This window comes from Myotis brandtii, unplaced genomic scaffold (assembly GCF_000412655.1).
Source record: "Myotis brandtii unplaced genomic scaffold, ASM41265v1 scaffold624, whole genome shotgun sequence".
In the NCBI taxonomy this organism is placed as follows: Eukaryota; Metazoa; Chordata; class Mammalia; order Chiroptera; family Vespertilionidae; genus Myotis; species Myotis brandtii.
The window spans coordinates 700,512-712,364 of NW_005370385.1; the positions used below are offsets into that span (position 1 = coordinate 700,512).

The 11,853-nt window shown below is 45.9% G+C and overlaps 1 protein-coding gene across 4 annotated transcripts in view; it reads left to right on the plus strand.

Annotated features, from left to right (window-relative positions):
• The window catches only part of KMT2C (lysine (K)-specific methyltransferase 2C), a 253,697-nt gene that overhangs the window by 168,244 nt on the left and 73,600 nt on the right, over nucleotides 1-11,853 (plus strand). For all 4 annotated transcript variants that reach the window (XM_014528208.1, XM_014528209.1, XM_014528207.1 and 1 more), the window contains 4 exons: nucleotides 8,106-8,287; nucleotides 8,525-8,689; nucleotides 9,625-9,734; nucleotides 10,516-10,581. In XM_014528208.1, the coding sequence (XP_014383694.1) occupies nucleotides 8,106-8,287; nucleotides 8,525-8,689; nucleotides 9,625-9,734; nucleotides 10,516-10,581 (523 nt within the window). The remainder of the gene's footprint in view (nucleotides 1-8,105; nucleotides 8,288-8,524; nucleotides 8,690-9,624; nucleotides 9,735-10,515; nucleotides 10,582-11,853) is intronic.

The window sequence follows — 11,853 nt, forward strand, 5'->3', positions numbered from 1 at the left end:
GGCAGATCTCTGCTGCCCTGCCCGGCCGCCCCGGGTCAGGTTGCACACGGATGCCCGCCGCCTCAGGTCATAGATAGCGGGGCAGGCGGGATGGCGCTGTCCTGCCCCACTGCCCCGGGTCGCAAATAGCAGGCCCGGATGGCGGCGGGGCAGGTGGGATGGCGCTGAACAGCCCTGCCTGCAGTATGCAAATTAGCCACCATCTTTTTGGCGGTTAATTTGCATATCATGCTGATTAGCCAATGGGAGGCATAGTGATGGTACGGTCAATTACCATGTTTGTCTATTATTAGATAGGATTCAAGTCTTTGTATATATTTACCTGGCATTTCTCACTGTATTAACTAATTGTTCTGCTCATTGGTAGATATTCTCCTGCTTTTATAGCATCTAGTAATTTTTGATTGTGGACATTGTGAATTAAAATAGTATATTGTAGGGAGTTTGGGTTTTCTTTCTTTAAAAAATATGAATTTTTGTTGTGGCAGTTATTTGTGGATAAATTAAAAACTTTTGAAGCTTCTTTTTAAACATTCTGGTTTTAGAACCATTAACCATCTTAAAAATTATCAAGGGCCCCATAGAGTTTTTATTTCTGAGGATAATAAATATTGAATATTTTATTTTAGAAATTAACTGGGAATTTTTTAAAACACAAAATTATACAGGCACAGCTTGGATGGTGTCATTGTAATGCTGTTGTGTACATCATGCAGCCTCTGTAAAACATCACTGAGTGGATTAACATGGAAAAGACAAAGTCTTAGTATAATTATGAAAATAGTTCTGACTCCCAGACCCACTGGGGTTCCCCCGATGACACTTTTGTGATGGCCGGGGTAGCGCTAGTTTATTCTTCCTTGCCACTTGGTCATACCCTTCCCTCCCCCCAATTCACCACTCTGACTAGTTAAGTTCCACATGTTTTCCAACATTGTGTGGGCTCTGATAATGTTCAACTTACACATTCCCTGGAGCTGTTGTCTTGGTCGTGGGGCTCTGTTTGGCTTCATAGATGTCTTCAGCAAAAGGCCTCAGGGAAATGCTGTGTAGACTGCTCCTTCCTTTCCAGTCCTCTGTCCCGCAGGCTGCGGCTGCCTCAGCCTCCCTGAGCTCCATCATGTGTGCTTAAGCTTGTTGAAACCATCATACTCTGCTGGGTTTCTCCCTCCGTTGGCAGCACCCTGGAAAATGTCTTCAGGCAGAATATCATAGGTCTCATCTCACTTGTCCTACTCCTCTCAGAAACCACAGTCCTGGACTGCCTTTTGTCCAGTATCTGAAAATGAGTACTTCATACATTTTGTCCAGTTTTCTAGTATTTTATGATGGGAGCAAGGTCGCATCCCAGTTACCTTACTGTAGTTGAAACAGATATGCATTATCTATATATATAAAAGCCTAAGTGACTGTTCGACTGCTCAACCATCCGACCGGTAGCTATGATGCACAATGACCACAAGGGGCAGATGCTCAACGCAGGAGCTGCCGAGCTGCGGTCACTTGGCAGCTGCGGTTCTCAGGTGACGCGCCCGGAACCAGAGAGGAGGAAGCCCGATTCGGGGTGTGTCACCCGAGAACCACCCTCTCGTAATCTGGGACCCCTCAGGGGATGTCAAAGAGCTGGTTTCAGCCCAATCCCCACAGGCCAGGCCGAGGGACCCCACTGGTGCATGAATCCATGCACTGGGGCCTCTAGTAGACTATAAAACACATGCACCACGCTGTTAGACATGGTGGGGACCCTGCGTGATACCGGACCTGAAAGAGCTCTTAGAAATTAAGACTAGACCAGTCAATAGGAGGAAAAGAGTTGATAGGAGAGCCCTGGAATCTGTCCTAAGAGGGGATTTGGGGAGTGGGGCTGTTCAAATGTTGAAATACTGCAGAGAGGCCAGTACACACTAACATGTCAACTACATTTGGGAGTTACAAGATCTTAACTGGCTTGAGCATTTTCAGTGGTGATGGGCATAGCAATCAGATTAGTGTGCTGGAGAGTGACTGTAAACTGAGTAATTTGAGAGTTTGGCTGTAAAGGACCATAGCATAGTTGTCTGTGAAAGAGGAGAACTTAGTAGGAGTAAAGATACAATATAAAAAACTTTTTCTACCACTAAATACCTTGGGTCTATCTTACACTTTGTCTTTCTTCTGCACCAGGGATTGGTAAACTATGGTACACAGGCCAAATCTGGCCCACCAGCTGCTTCTGTAAATGAAGTTCTATTGGAATGCAGACATGCTCTTTTGTTTACACCTGTCTGTAATTGGCTTCGCACTGCAATGGCACAGTTGTGGCGTTCAGAAGGCCACATGCCCCACCAAGTCTAGAATATCCACTATCTGACCCTTTACAGATGTTTGCTGGCCGCTGCTCTAAGCCACCCTGCTCTTCCTACCCAGGGTTCTTGCCTCCATTTGGTAAATAAGATAATGTAATACTAATTTACATGAATTAGTAGACTAATCAAATTAATGAATACACATGCTTAAAAATATCAAATGGCTTTAAAAGCCTCACAATGACTGACCCACCCCCTCTTGCTTCACCCCCACTACCGAATCCTGTTCTCCACAGGTGGCCACTTGTGCCGAGCCAGCTCAGCCAAGGGTTTGAAAGCTTGAGTGAGGGTGGCGAAAGGATGAAGAAATGACAGACAAAGAGAATAAGCTGGGTCTAGGTGGATCTTCCTGTGCCTGGCTGAGGCCACAGAGAGATCCAGAGGCAAGCTGAGCCTTTATTTTATAGCCAGAGGTAAACAAGGTAGTGGTCACCATAGTTACACTGTTCTTGTGAGTTTCACTTGTTTTGGCAGCACTTACTGCACCTCCCACAGCCCATTAACTACCCAGGAAGGATCTAGGGAGCGTCATAAGGTCAATCCTAATTATGCTAAGTGGACTGTGCCCTCTAAGCTGGGACTTGTTTGTGGCTTTGCCAACAGGTCAGTCTGAGGCTTAACCCTATAGCCGCGCCCTACAGCCGCGCCCTACAGCCACTTCTGATCTGCAGGTCCTGGTTGTGAATGAACTCTATAGCTTTAAATTGGATGCTGGTGCTATTGCTTTATCTGACTTGGATTCTGTGACTTTCTGCTGTGAATGAAATGAATGCTAACTTAGTTCTTAAAATACACTCCTTGCTAGTTACTAGTAGGGCTTTTTGAGGGTTGATAAATCTCCCGGTATCCCCCAGTATAGTTCTTTTACTGCATTTAGTTAATAAACAGTGTTGGCTATGACTCAGTAAATGTTCACTGAACATCTGAGTAGCATACCAACACTTCCTTTTGTTTTTCATGGAGTTTTTAATAGCAAGAAGAAAATGCATGAATTCATGATTCCCCATCAGCTTGTGATGCTGTTTGTTTTTACCTGCTATAGAAGCTAGATCATATCCGATTATTTTGGCAGGTACCTACTTTTCTGGGAAGAGTGTTTCTCCTCCCTGCACACCCCTGTTCCAATCTAGGCCTTGTTCAGCTGTCTTCCTTAAGCTTTCCTTCACTGGGGTCATTGCTTTCTGGAGCCCATATTGTTCCTTTCTTGGTACACACACTGATTTTGTTCCTCGTACCTTTAAGTAACTTCATTAGGTGGGTTATATGGGACCTGAATTTTGAGTCCTTGGATGTCTGAAAGGTATTCTACTTTCACACTTGATTACTGGTTTACTTGAGTAAGAATTGTACCTTGAAAAGTATTTTTCCATAGAATTAAACTTTCCAACTCTGGCTGCTAAAATAAAGTTTGATGCCATTTTTAAAAAAAATACGGTTTTTCATTGATTTCAGAGAGAGGAAGGGAAAAGGACAGAGAGATAGGAACATCAGTGATGAGAGAGAATCATCAATTGGCTGCCTCTTGCACACCCTTTACTGGGGATCAAGCATGTGATTGGGCATGTGCCCTGACTGAATCAAACTGTGACCTCCTAGTTCATAGTCGACTTTCAACCACTGAACCACTCTGGCTGGGCAAGTCTGATGCCATTTTAATAGTTGTTCCTTTATTTAACTTATTTTTCTCTTAACACATTGCGTACCCCATAGAAATCTCTAAGACATACAGCAGGGACCGCACGTTTTTGGGCAAACTGCACGTTATTTAAATCATCATAATGCACTTTAGGTGTTGTTTTTCAATAATTATAACATTTTTATTTACAAAAACAATTAAACAATTAAAGTTCCTAGTACTTTTTTAACGTATGGTACTGCGTAAAACATTTTCCTCTATGAAGAGGGACCAAACAAAATTTACATAAGTATCTAGATTCGCTCCTTTTTCCATGGGCATGAAAAATGAGAACACTCGTGAGCGGTCCTTAACAGATGGTGCGCGAAACACAAGAAAACTCCTGAGTGGTACGAAATGTGTTAAGATAAGACTTTCTTATTCTTCATGATCTGAGTTTTATTGTCTTGATTGCTTGCTATTTCATTATAACACAGGCCCTTTGTGATCCTTTTTGTTAATAGACTCTAGGCTTTAAGTTGATTCTAAATTCTTACTATTACATGGTGTGACTACTTTGAGGAGTTTTTTAGAAATATAGGGATTCAAAAACTTTTCTAGAGATTCTCAAAGTTACCTGAGAGAATAAACAGAGGAGTGAATGTGAACTTCAAAAGTCCTAGTCCTCTAAGATCATAAAAAGTTCTTGGGAACTCACACGTTACTTTTTTTATTTTTATTTTTATGTTGAACGTAATACTACAGGTGCCTTTGCAATGTACACAAGTTTCAGAAGCATGAATTCATGAAATGTCAGTGGAAACGATGTCAATACATTTTAAATCCTTTCTAATCTAATAAAAAAGAAACATGCAAATTGACTGTACCTCCGCTACACCCACAAGCCATGCCCACCAGCCAATCAGGAGAAAATATGCAAATTAACCCAACTAAGATGGCAGCAGCCACGGAGCTGGAGTGAGGAGGAGGCTTGGGTTGCCCCTGGCGATAGATGAAGCCAAGCTTCCCGCCTGCCCTGGCTGGCCCTGAGCTCCGCTCAAGGCGACAAAGTTTCAATTATAGAGGATAAATAAATCCCAGATACTTGCTTCCAGCCTGCTGCTGTGGCCAGCTTGAAAACCGTCATCAGCCCCTCACCCAGGCTGACCAGGCACCCCAGTGGGAACCCCCACCCTGAAGGGGGTGTGGCCAGCCTGAAAACGGCCCTCAGCCCCTCACCCAGACTGGCCAGGCACCCCAGCGGAACTCCCACCCTAATCCAGGACACCCTTCAGGGCAAACCAGCCGGCCCCCACCCGTGCACTAGGCCTCTATCCTGTATAATAAAAGGGTAATATGCAAATTGACCCTAACAGCAGAACGACTGGGAATCACTGGTCACTATGACACACACTGACCACCAGGGAGCAGATGCTCAATGCAGGAGCTGCCCCCTGGTGGTCAGTGCGCTCTCACAGGGGGAGCTCTGCTCAGCCACAAGCCAGGCTGCCAGCTGCCAGCACAGCGGTGATGGCGGGAGTCTTTCCCGCCTCCTCAGCAGCGCTAAGGATGTCCGACTGCAGCTCAGGCCTGCTCCTCGCTGGCAAGTGGACATCCCCCGAGGCCTCCCGGGCTGCCAGAGGGATGTCTGACTGCCAGCTTAGGTCCGATCCCCCCAGGCAGCGGGTCTAAGCCAGCAGGTGCACATCCCCCGAGGGGTCCCAGACTGAGAGAGGGTACAGGCCGGGCTGAGGGACCCCCCGTGTGCACAAATTTTTGTGCACCAGACCTCTAGTCTACACTAATAAGACAAAGATGCTAATTGACCATACCTTCGCTATGCCCTAAGCCACGCCCACCAGCCAATCAGAGCGACTATATGCAAATTAACCCAGCCAAGATGGCAGCCGGCAGCCATGGAGCTGGAACAAGCAGGAGGCTTGGTTGCCCGGGCGATGGAGAAAGCCAAGCTACCTGCCTGCCCTGAGCTGGCTGTGGCCTCTGCTAATGGCAACAAAGTTTCAATTATAGAAGATAAATAAATGCCAGGTACCTGCTTCTAGCCAGCCCCCACTGGTAGCTTGGGTGGCTGGGGGTTTTGGCCAGCCTGCAAACAGCCATCAGCCCCTCATCCAGGCTGGCGAGGCACCCAATGGGGGGACCCCTACCCTGAAGGGGCTATTGCCAGCCTGCAAACAGCCATCAGCCCCTCACCCTGGCTGGACAGGCACTCCTATAAAATAAAATGGTAATATGCAAATTGACCCTAACAGCAGAACGACTGGGAATCACTGGTCACTATGACACACACTGACCACCAGGGAGCAGATGCTCAATGCAGGAGCTGCCCCCTGGTGGTCAGTGCGCTCCGCCTCAGCAGTGCTAAGGATGTCCGACTGCAGCTTAGGCCTGCACCCGCTGGCAAGTGGACATCCCCCGAGGGCTCCAAGGCTGCCAGAGAGATGCCTGACTGCCAGCTTAGGTCAAATCCCCCAGGGAGCGGTCCTAAGCCAGCAGGTGGTCATCCCCTGAGGTGTCCCAGACTGCAGGCAGGGTTGGCCAGTGCCAGACGCCATCCGGGCCCCGTGTGCGGCCCTGGGGGGCCGGGCTTAGGCGGGGCGATCGCGTCATCTAAGCCCCACGCTGCATAAGTCCCGCCCCCAGCCGGGACCCCCGTGGGCCGCCTATGCCCCCAGCAGGGACCCCATGGTGATCGCAGAGCAAGCAAGTGCGGAGGGCAGGTGGCCCCCAGGTGGGCCTGCTCGATCCCAGAGCAGGAAAGTTCCCCACAGGCAGCACCCAGCAGGGCCTGCCCCCTGTCTCTACAGTGATCCGGTGATCCATGAGCAGGAAAGCGCAGCCTGCAGGCAGCACCCCACCCTGGCTACAGCTCAAGGCAGAGAAAAACATGCAGTGGAGCCCAGGAGCCTGAGAGATCAACACAGAGTGGCGCCTGCTCCAAGCCTCCACAGTGTGGTTGGGGGCAGGCCCCCAGCAGACACACTCTCACACACACACACACACACACACACACACACACACAGCGCCTGCTCTGAGCCTCCAATGTGGCTGGGGGCAGGCCTCCAGCGGACACACACACACACACACACACAGGACGGCTGCTCCAGGCCTCTGCTGCCAGACTATGGCCATCAGTAGGACATCCGTACTGTGAGAGGGGCAGGCTGGGCTGAGGGAACCCCACCCCCCAGTGCACGAAATTCATGCACCGGGCCTCTAGTTCTATATAATAAAGAGCTAATATGCAAATGGTCATCATGCTGTCACGCCTTCACACTGTAACAGCTCAGACACTCAACACTGGAGAGAGAGGAATGGGGACTAGGCAGGCACTAATGAGCTTGCAAGAGAGGAATGGGGACCAGCCAGGCTGTGGCCTGGGGGAGGGACAAGCTGCCCGCCCTGTGGTCCTGGGTGCCTGTAGCTGTGCCTGCGGCCTTGGCAAAGCCACCCGCCCATGGTCCCCTGCAACTGCAGCCGGCCCAGGCAAAGCCAGCCCGGGTCCTGGGTGTCTGTGACCGACCGGAGGAGGGAATCCTGGGTCCCGGGTGCAGGGTGAGGCATTGGCGGTTAGGGGTGATCAGGCCGGTAGGGGAGCAGTTAGGGCCGATCAGGCAGGCAGGCAGAGGTGGTTAGGGGCGAGCAGGCAGGCAGGCAAGTGGTTAGGAGCCAGCGGTCCAGGATTGCGAGAGGCAGTCGGACATTCCCCGAGGGGTCCCGTATTGGAGAGGGTACAGGCCGGGCTGAGGGACCCCTCCTCCCCCTCATGAATTTTGTGCACCGGGTCTCTAGTATTAACAGTAAGGGGGCAGTATACTTGATTTCTGTAAAATCCAGTCACCACATCTGTAAAGTGGACATATAAGCCACTGCACAGGATAGTTATATGGATGGGAAAAGGCATTAAGATATTAAAATATTTACCGCTTTCTTTTATTCTGGGGGACTCCTCAAAGTATATGAATGTGTCCACCTCCGTGTTGGGCCACTGTTGGTACTCAGTAAATGTTAGTTTTGCCTCTTTTCTGCTTTTAGGTACATAAACACCATATTCAGTTACATGTTGTATTCGATCATGCGCATTGTGTAGGTTACGTATAAACCACGTGGGATTTCTTTTCCAGATCACTAAAGTGGTTCTCAGCAAAGGTTGGCGGTGCCTCGAGTGCACTGTGTGTGAGGCCTGCGGGAAGGCCACGGACCCGGGGAGACTCCTGCTGTGCGATGACTGTGACATCAGTTACCACACCTACTGCCTGGACCCTCCCTTGCAGACGGTTCCCAAAGGAGGCTGGAAGTGCAAATGGTACTCTAGGGTTTACGCTACTTCAGCTTTTAAAAATTAGCCATGTCTGCTTAATTGCATAATACGTATTTACCATGATAGGTACTAATCAAATTTTTCAAGTATACATTTAATAATTTCCACCTACTCTGTTCCTTGTGAAAGAGGAATGGGGACCAGCCAAGCTGTGGCCTGGGAGAGGGAAATACAGTAACTGAATAAGTAAAATTTCAACTTGTGTTGGGTATTGGCTTTCAGGTGTGTTTGGTGCAGACACTGTGGAGCCACGTCTGCAGGTCTGAGGTGTGAGTGGCAGAACAACTACACGCAGTGTGCCCCCTGTGCAAGCCTGTCTTCCTGCCCCATCTGCTACCGAAACTACAGGGAGGAAGACCTCATTCTGCAGTGCAGACAGTGTGATAGGTATTGTGCTGGCGGTTTTTCCCCTCATCGTTTGCAAGCTTTTCTCTCATAAATGTAGTAGAAGGAAATTAGAAAATAACTTTTTTAAATTTAAGAAACAACACCTTTGCTTTCTAGGTTTTTAGTGAGCTAGAAACCCACAGAAGTTTCTAGTTTTGTCTTCTCAGTTCCCGACTAAAGATTTTAAGTTACTAGTAGGGCTTTGTGAGGGTTGATAAATCCCTTGAAAATAGATGCAGCCAAATTATTGCCTGCATGTCTGCATTTTTCTCGGATAGTTTCTGAATGTTTTATTAGATTTTACAAAGGATCTCACACATTCTGTTTTCCTTTAGCCACTTTTTCTTAAAGCTCATCTAGACACTAAATATCTGTGCTCTCCCTCTGTGGTCTGTGTGCAGCTTCAAAATCAAGACGGTTGTCTTGGTTTTAATGGTACACTCTGTGCTCTGTGAGCAGTTAACTCTACATGTGGTATTAGTAGTATTTTGTCAGCACTGCAGGATTCTCAGGACTCTGCCCACAATTCCTTGTTCTAAGGCAAGACAGCTCTTTTTATTTCCCGGTTACTGTTCAGCCTCATTTGTATGAGCTGTGTATACCCCACGGTAGGTGCCCCACATGACACACACACACTCTCACTCTACAGTTTGCAGTCTCTGGATTTCCGTGCACTTCCTTGCCGCAACGAACTTCCCAGATCTTTAGGGGATGACCATCAAACCATTATCCCTTCCTAGTACTTGATTTCATTCATTTTTCTTTCCTTCTCAGCTTTGAAAATGTTTGTGGGTCAGTAGGCAAGGTTAGGGGAAAAGGGTAACTTTGGTCTAGACAGGGATTTGAAGTGTGGAGACTGTCAACTCCTATTTTTAAAAGAAAACCATTCTTAGTATATTTCCTTTTTTTTAAGTCTACAAATATGGTCTTTTTAGATGGATGCATGCAATTTGTCAAAACTTAAATACTGAAGAGGAAGTGGAAAATGTGGCGGACACTGGTTTTGACTGTAGCATGTGCAGACCCTATATGCTGACATCAAATGGTAAGAGAATGGTTTAGACAGCGAGTCTGTGCTTGGCTACAACCCTGTGCTTTGCTGTTCAGAACCAGTGAATGGTTGACACTAATTCTGTTTTATTTTTGCGAAATTATGTTTTAACAAATATTTTATGAAAATTAAGTTATTTTTGTTGTAAATAATTCTTATCAACCCAACTTAATATATTAAAACAATTTGCTTCCATAAAGTAAAATAAGCATATATTTTAGCTATAAATGTAATTTTGCTTTTAAAGCTTATAACCTTGTGGTGGTTAGCAGTATGTAGAAATCCCAGTACCTTGGTTCTTTATCTTTACCAGTTTTTTCTTCTTATGTGTGCATTTTCTTCAACTGCTTGTTTATTAATTTTAATTTTTTTGTTAATCCTCACCAGAGGACATTTTTTACATTGCTTTTTAGAGACAGATAAGTGGAAGGGAGGAACAGAGGGGAGAGAGAGAAAAATATCGATGTGAGAGAGACACATTGAGCTGTTGCCTCCCCGCACATGCCCAGTAGGGGCCAGGGAGTGAACCTGAGACCCAGGTACATGCCCTTGACTGGGAATCGAACCGGTGACCCTTCAGTGTGCAGGCCGATGCTCTAACCACTGGACAACTCCGGCCAGGGCTCACCTGCTTGTTTTAAACACTATTTAGTTTTTATGCATTTATTGTAGTAAAATGGGTACAGAAATAGAAATTTTAGTCATTTGTAAATCATTGAATATATTTCACCTTTTTGAAAAAGAAAATTACGTGACTTTTTTTCTCTCACTTCAGTGCCTTCCTCAGAATGCTGTGACTCCTCACTTGTAGCACAGATTGTCACAAAAGTGAAGGAGCTAGGTAAGATCTAAATGCTTTATTTGGCTGTTGTTTACAAAAAGATAGAAATGCATAATTATTGATTTAACTGACTTCCACATATACATGATACCTACCTTAATCATATGGGTGCTAGTCTAAATTCCCTAATGTTGGTAATCATTTCTTTCTTTTTTTTATTTTTTAAAATATATTTTTATTGATTTAAGAGAGGAAGGGAGAGGGAAAGAGAGAGAAAAACATCAATGATGAGAAAGAATCATTGATTAGCTGCCTCGTGCATGCCCCCTACTGTGGATCGAGCTCACAACCCGGGCATGTGCCCTGACTGGGAATCGAACCATGACCTCATGGTTCATAGGTCGATGCTCAACCACTAAGTCACCACGGCCAGGCAGTAATCATTTCTATAATTGATACATAAATGCTCATCTTATCTAGTTTTAGTGGTACAGTATTCCTGTAAATCTCCTCAGTTGGCAATGAAATAACCATTAGTCCATATTTGCTGTTTTCATTGATATATTACCCTGCTTAGTTATCAGCAGAGAATAAGACCTAGTTAACAGATTCCTTCAGCATTAACTCAATCTATTGCTATTTTTTTCTGTACTAGATCAGCCTAGAATGGTGATAAATATACTTTTATTAAGCCTCATTCTTTTGTGTACTTCCATTTGCTATCACCAGTACAAAAATATTTGGATAGTTCAGAAATTGTCCTAATGAATGGCAATTTTGTGGATTTAAAAAATATTGCAGGATTTCTCCTTATTTATATTTCTCCCTGTAAATGATTATATTGATACTTTGCTTTCCAGATGGGCTTCTGCAGTGTTCTTGTTTCTCTTGTATAAATTGGTCCTTATCTTTTAGTCTGACTGGATTTCCCAGGAAAAGGCTCACACCTAGAGACTGAAGCTTCCCTTTTGGCTTCGTTGCTTTCTTTCTAAATCTTTACATTGATACATGAACAAAGAAATGCCAGGACGATAGGAAGGGAGAGGGAGAAACAAACATTGAAGTGAAATCAAAACATCGATCGGCTGCCTCCTGCAATGCCCACTACTGGAGATTGAGCCCCAAACCCAGGCATGTGCCCTGACTGGGAATTGAAGAACCAGCAACCTTTTGGTGCATGAGATGATGCCCAACCAACTGAGGCACATCAGACAGGGCCAGGAAGACCATTAAAAAAAAAAAATTGCAAGTTTTGCCAGTTACTTTTTTATTTTTATTAATTCTCACTCGGGGAATGAGGATATTTTTCCCATTGATTTTTAGAGAGAGTGG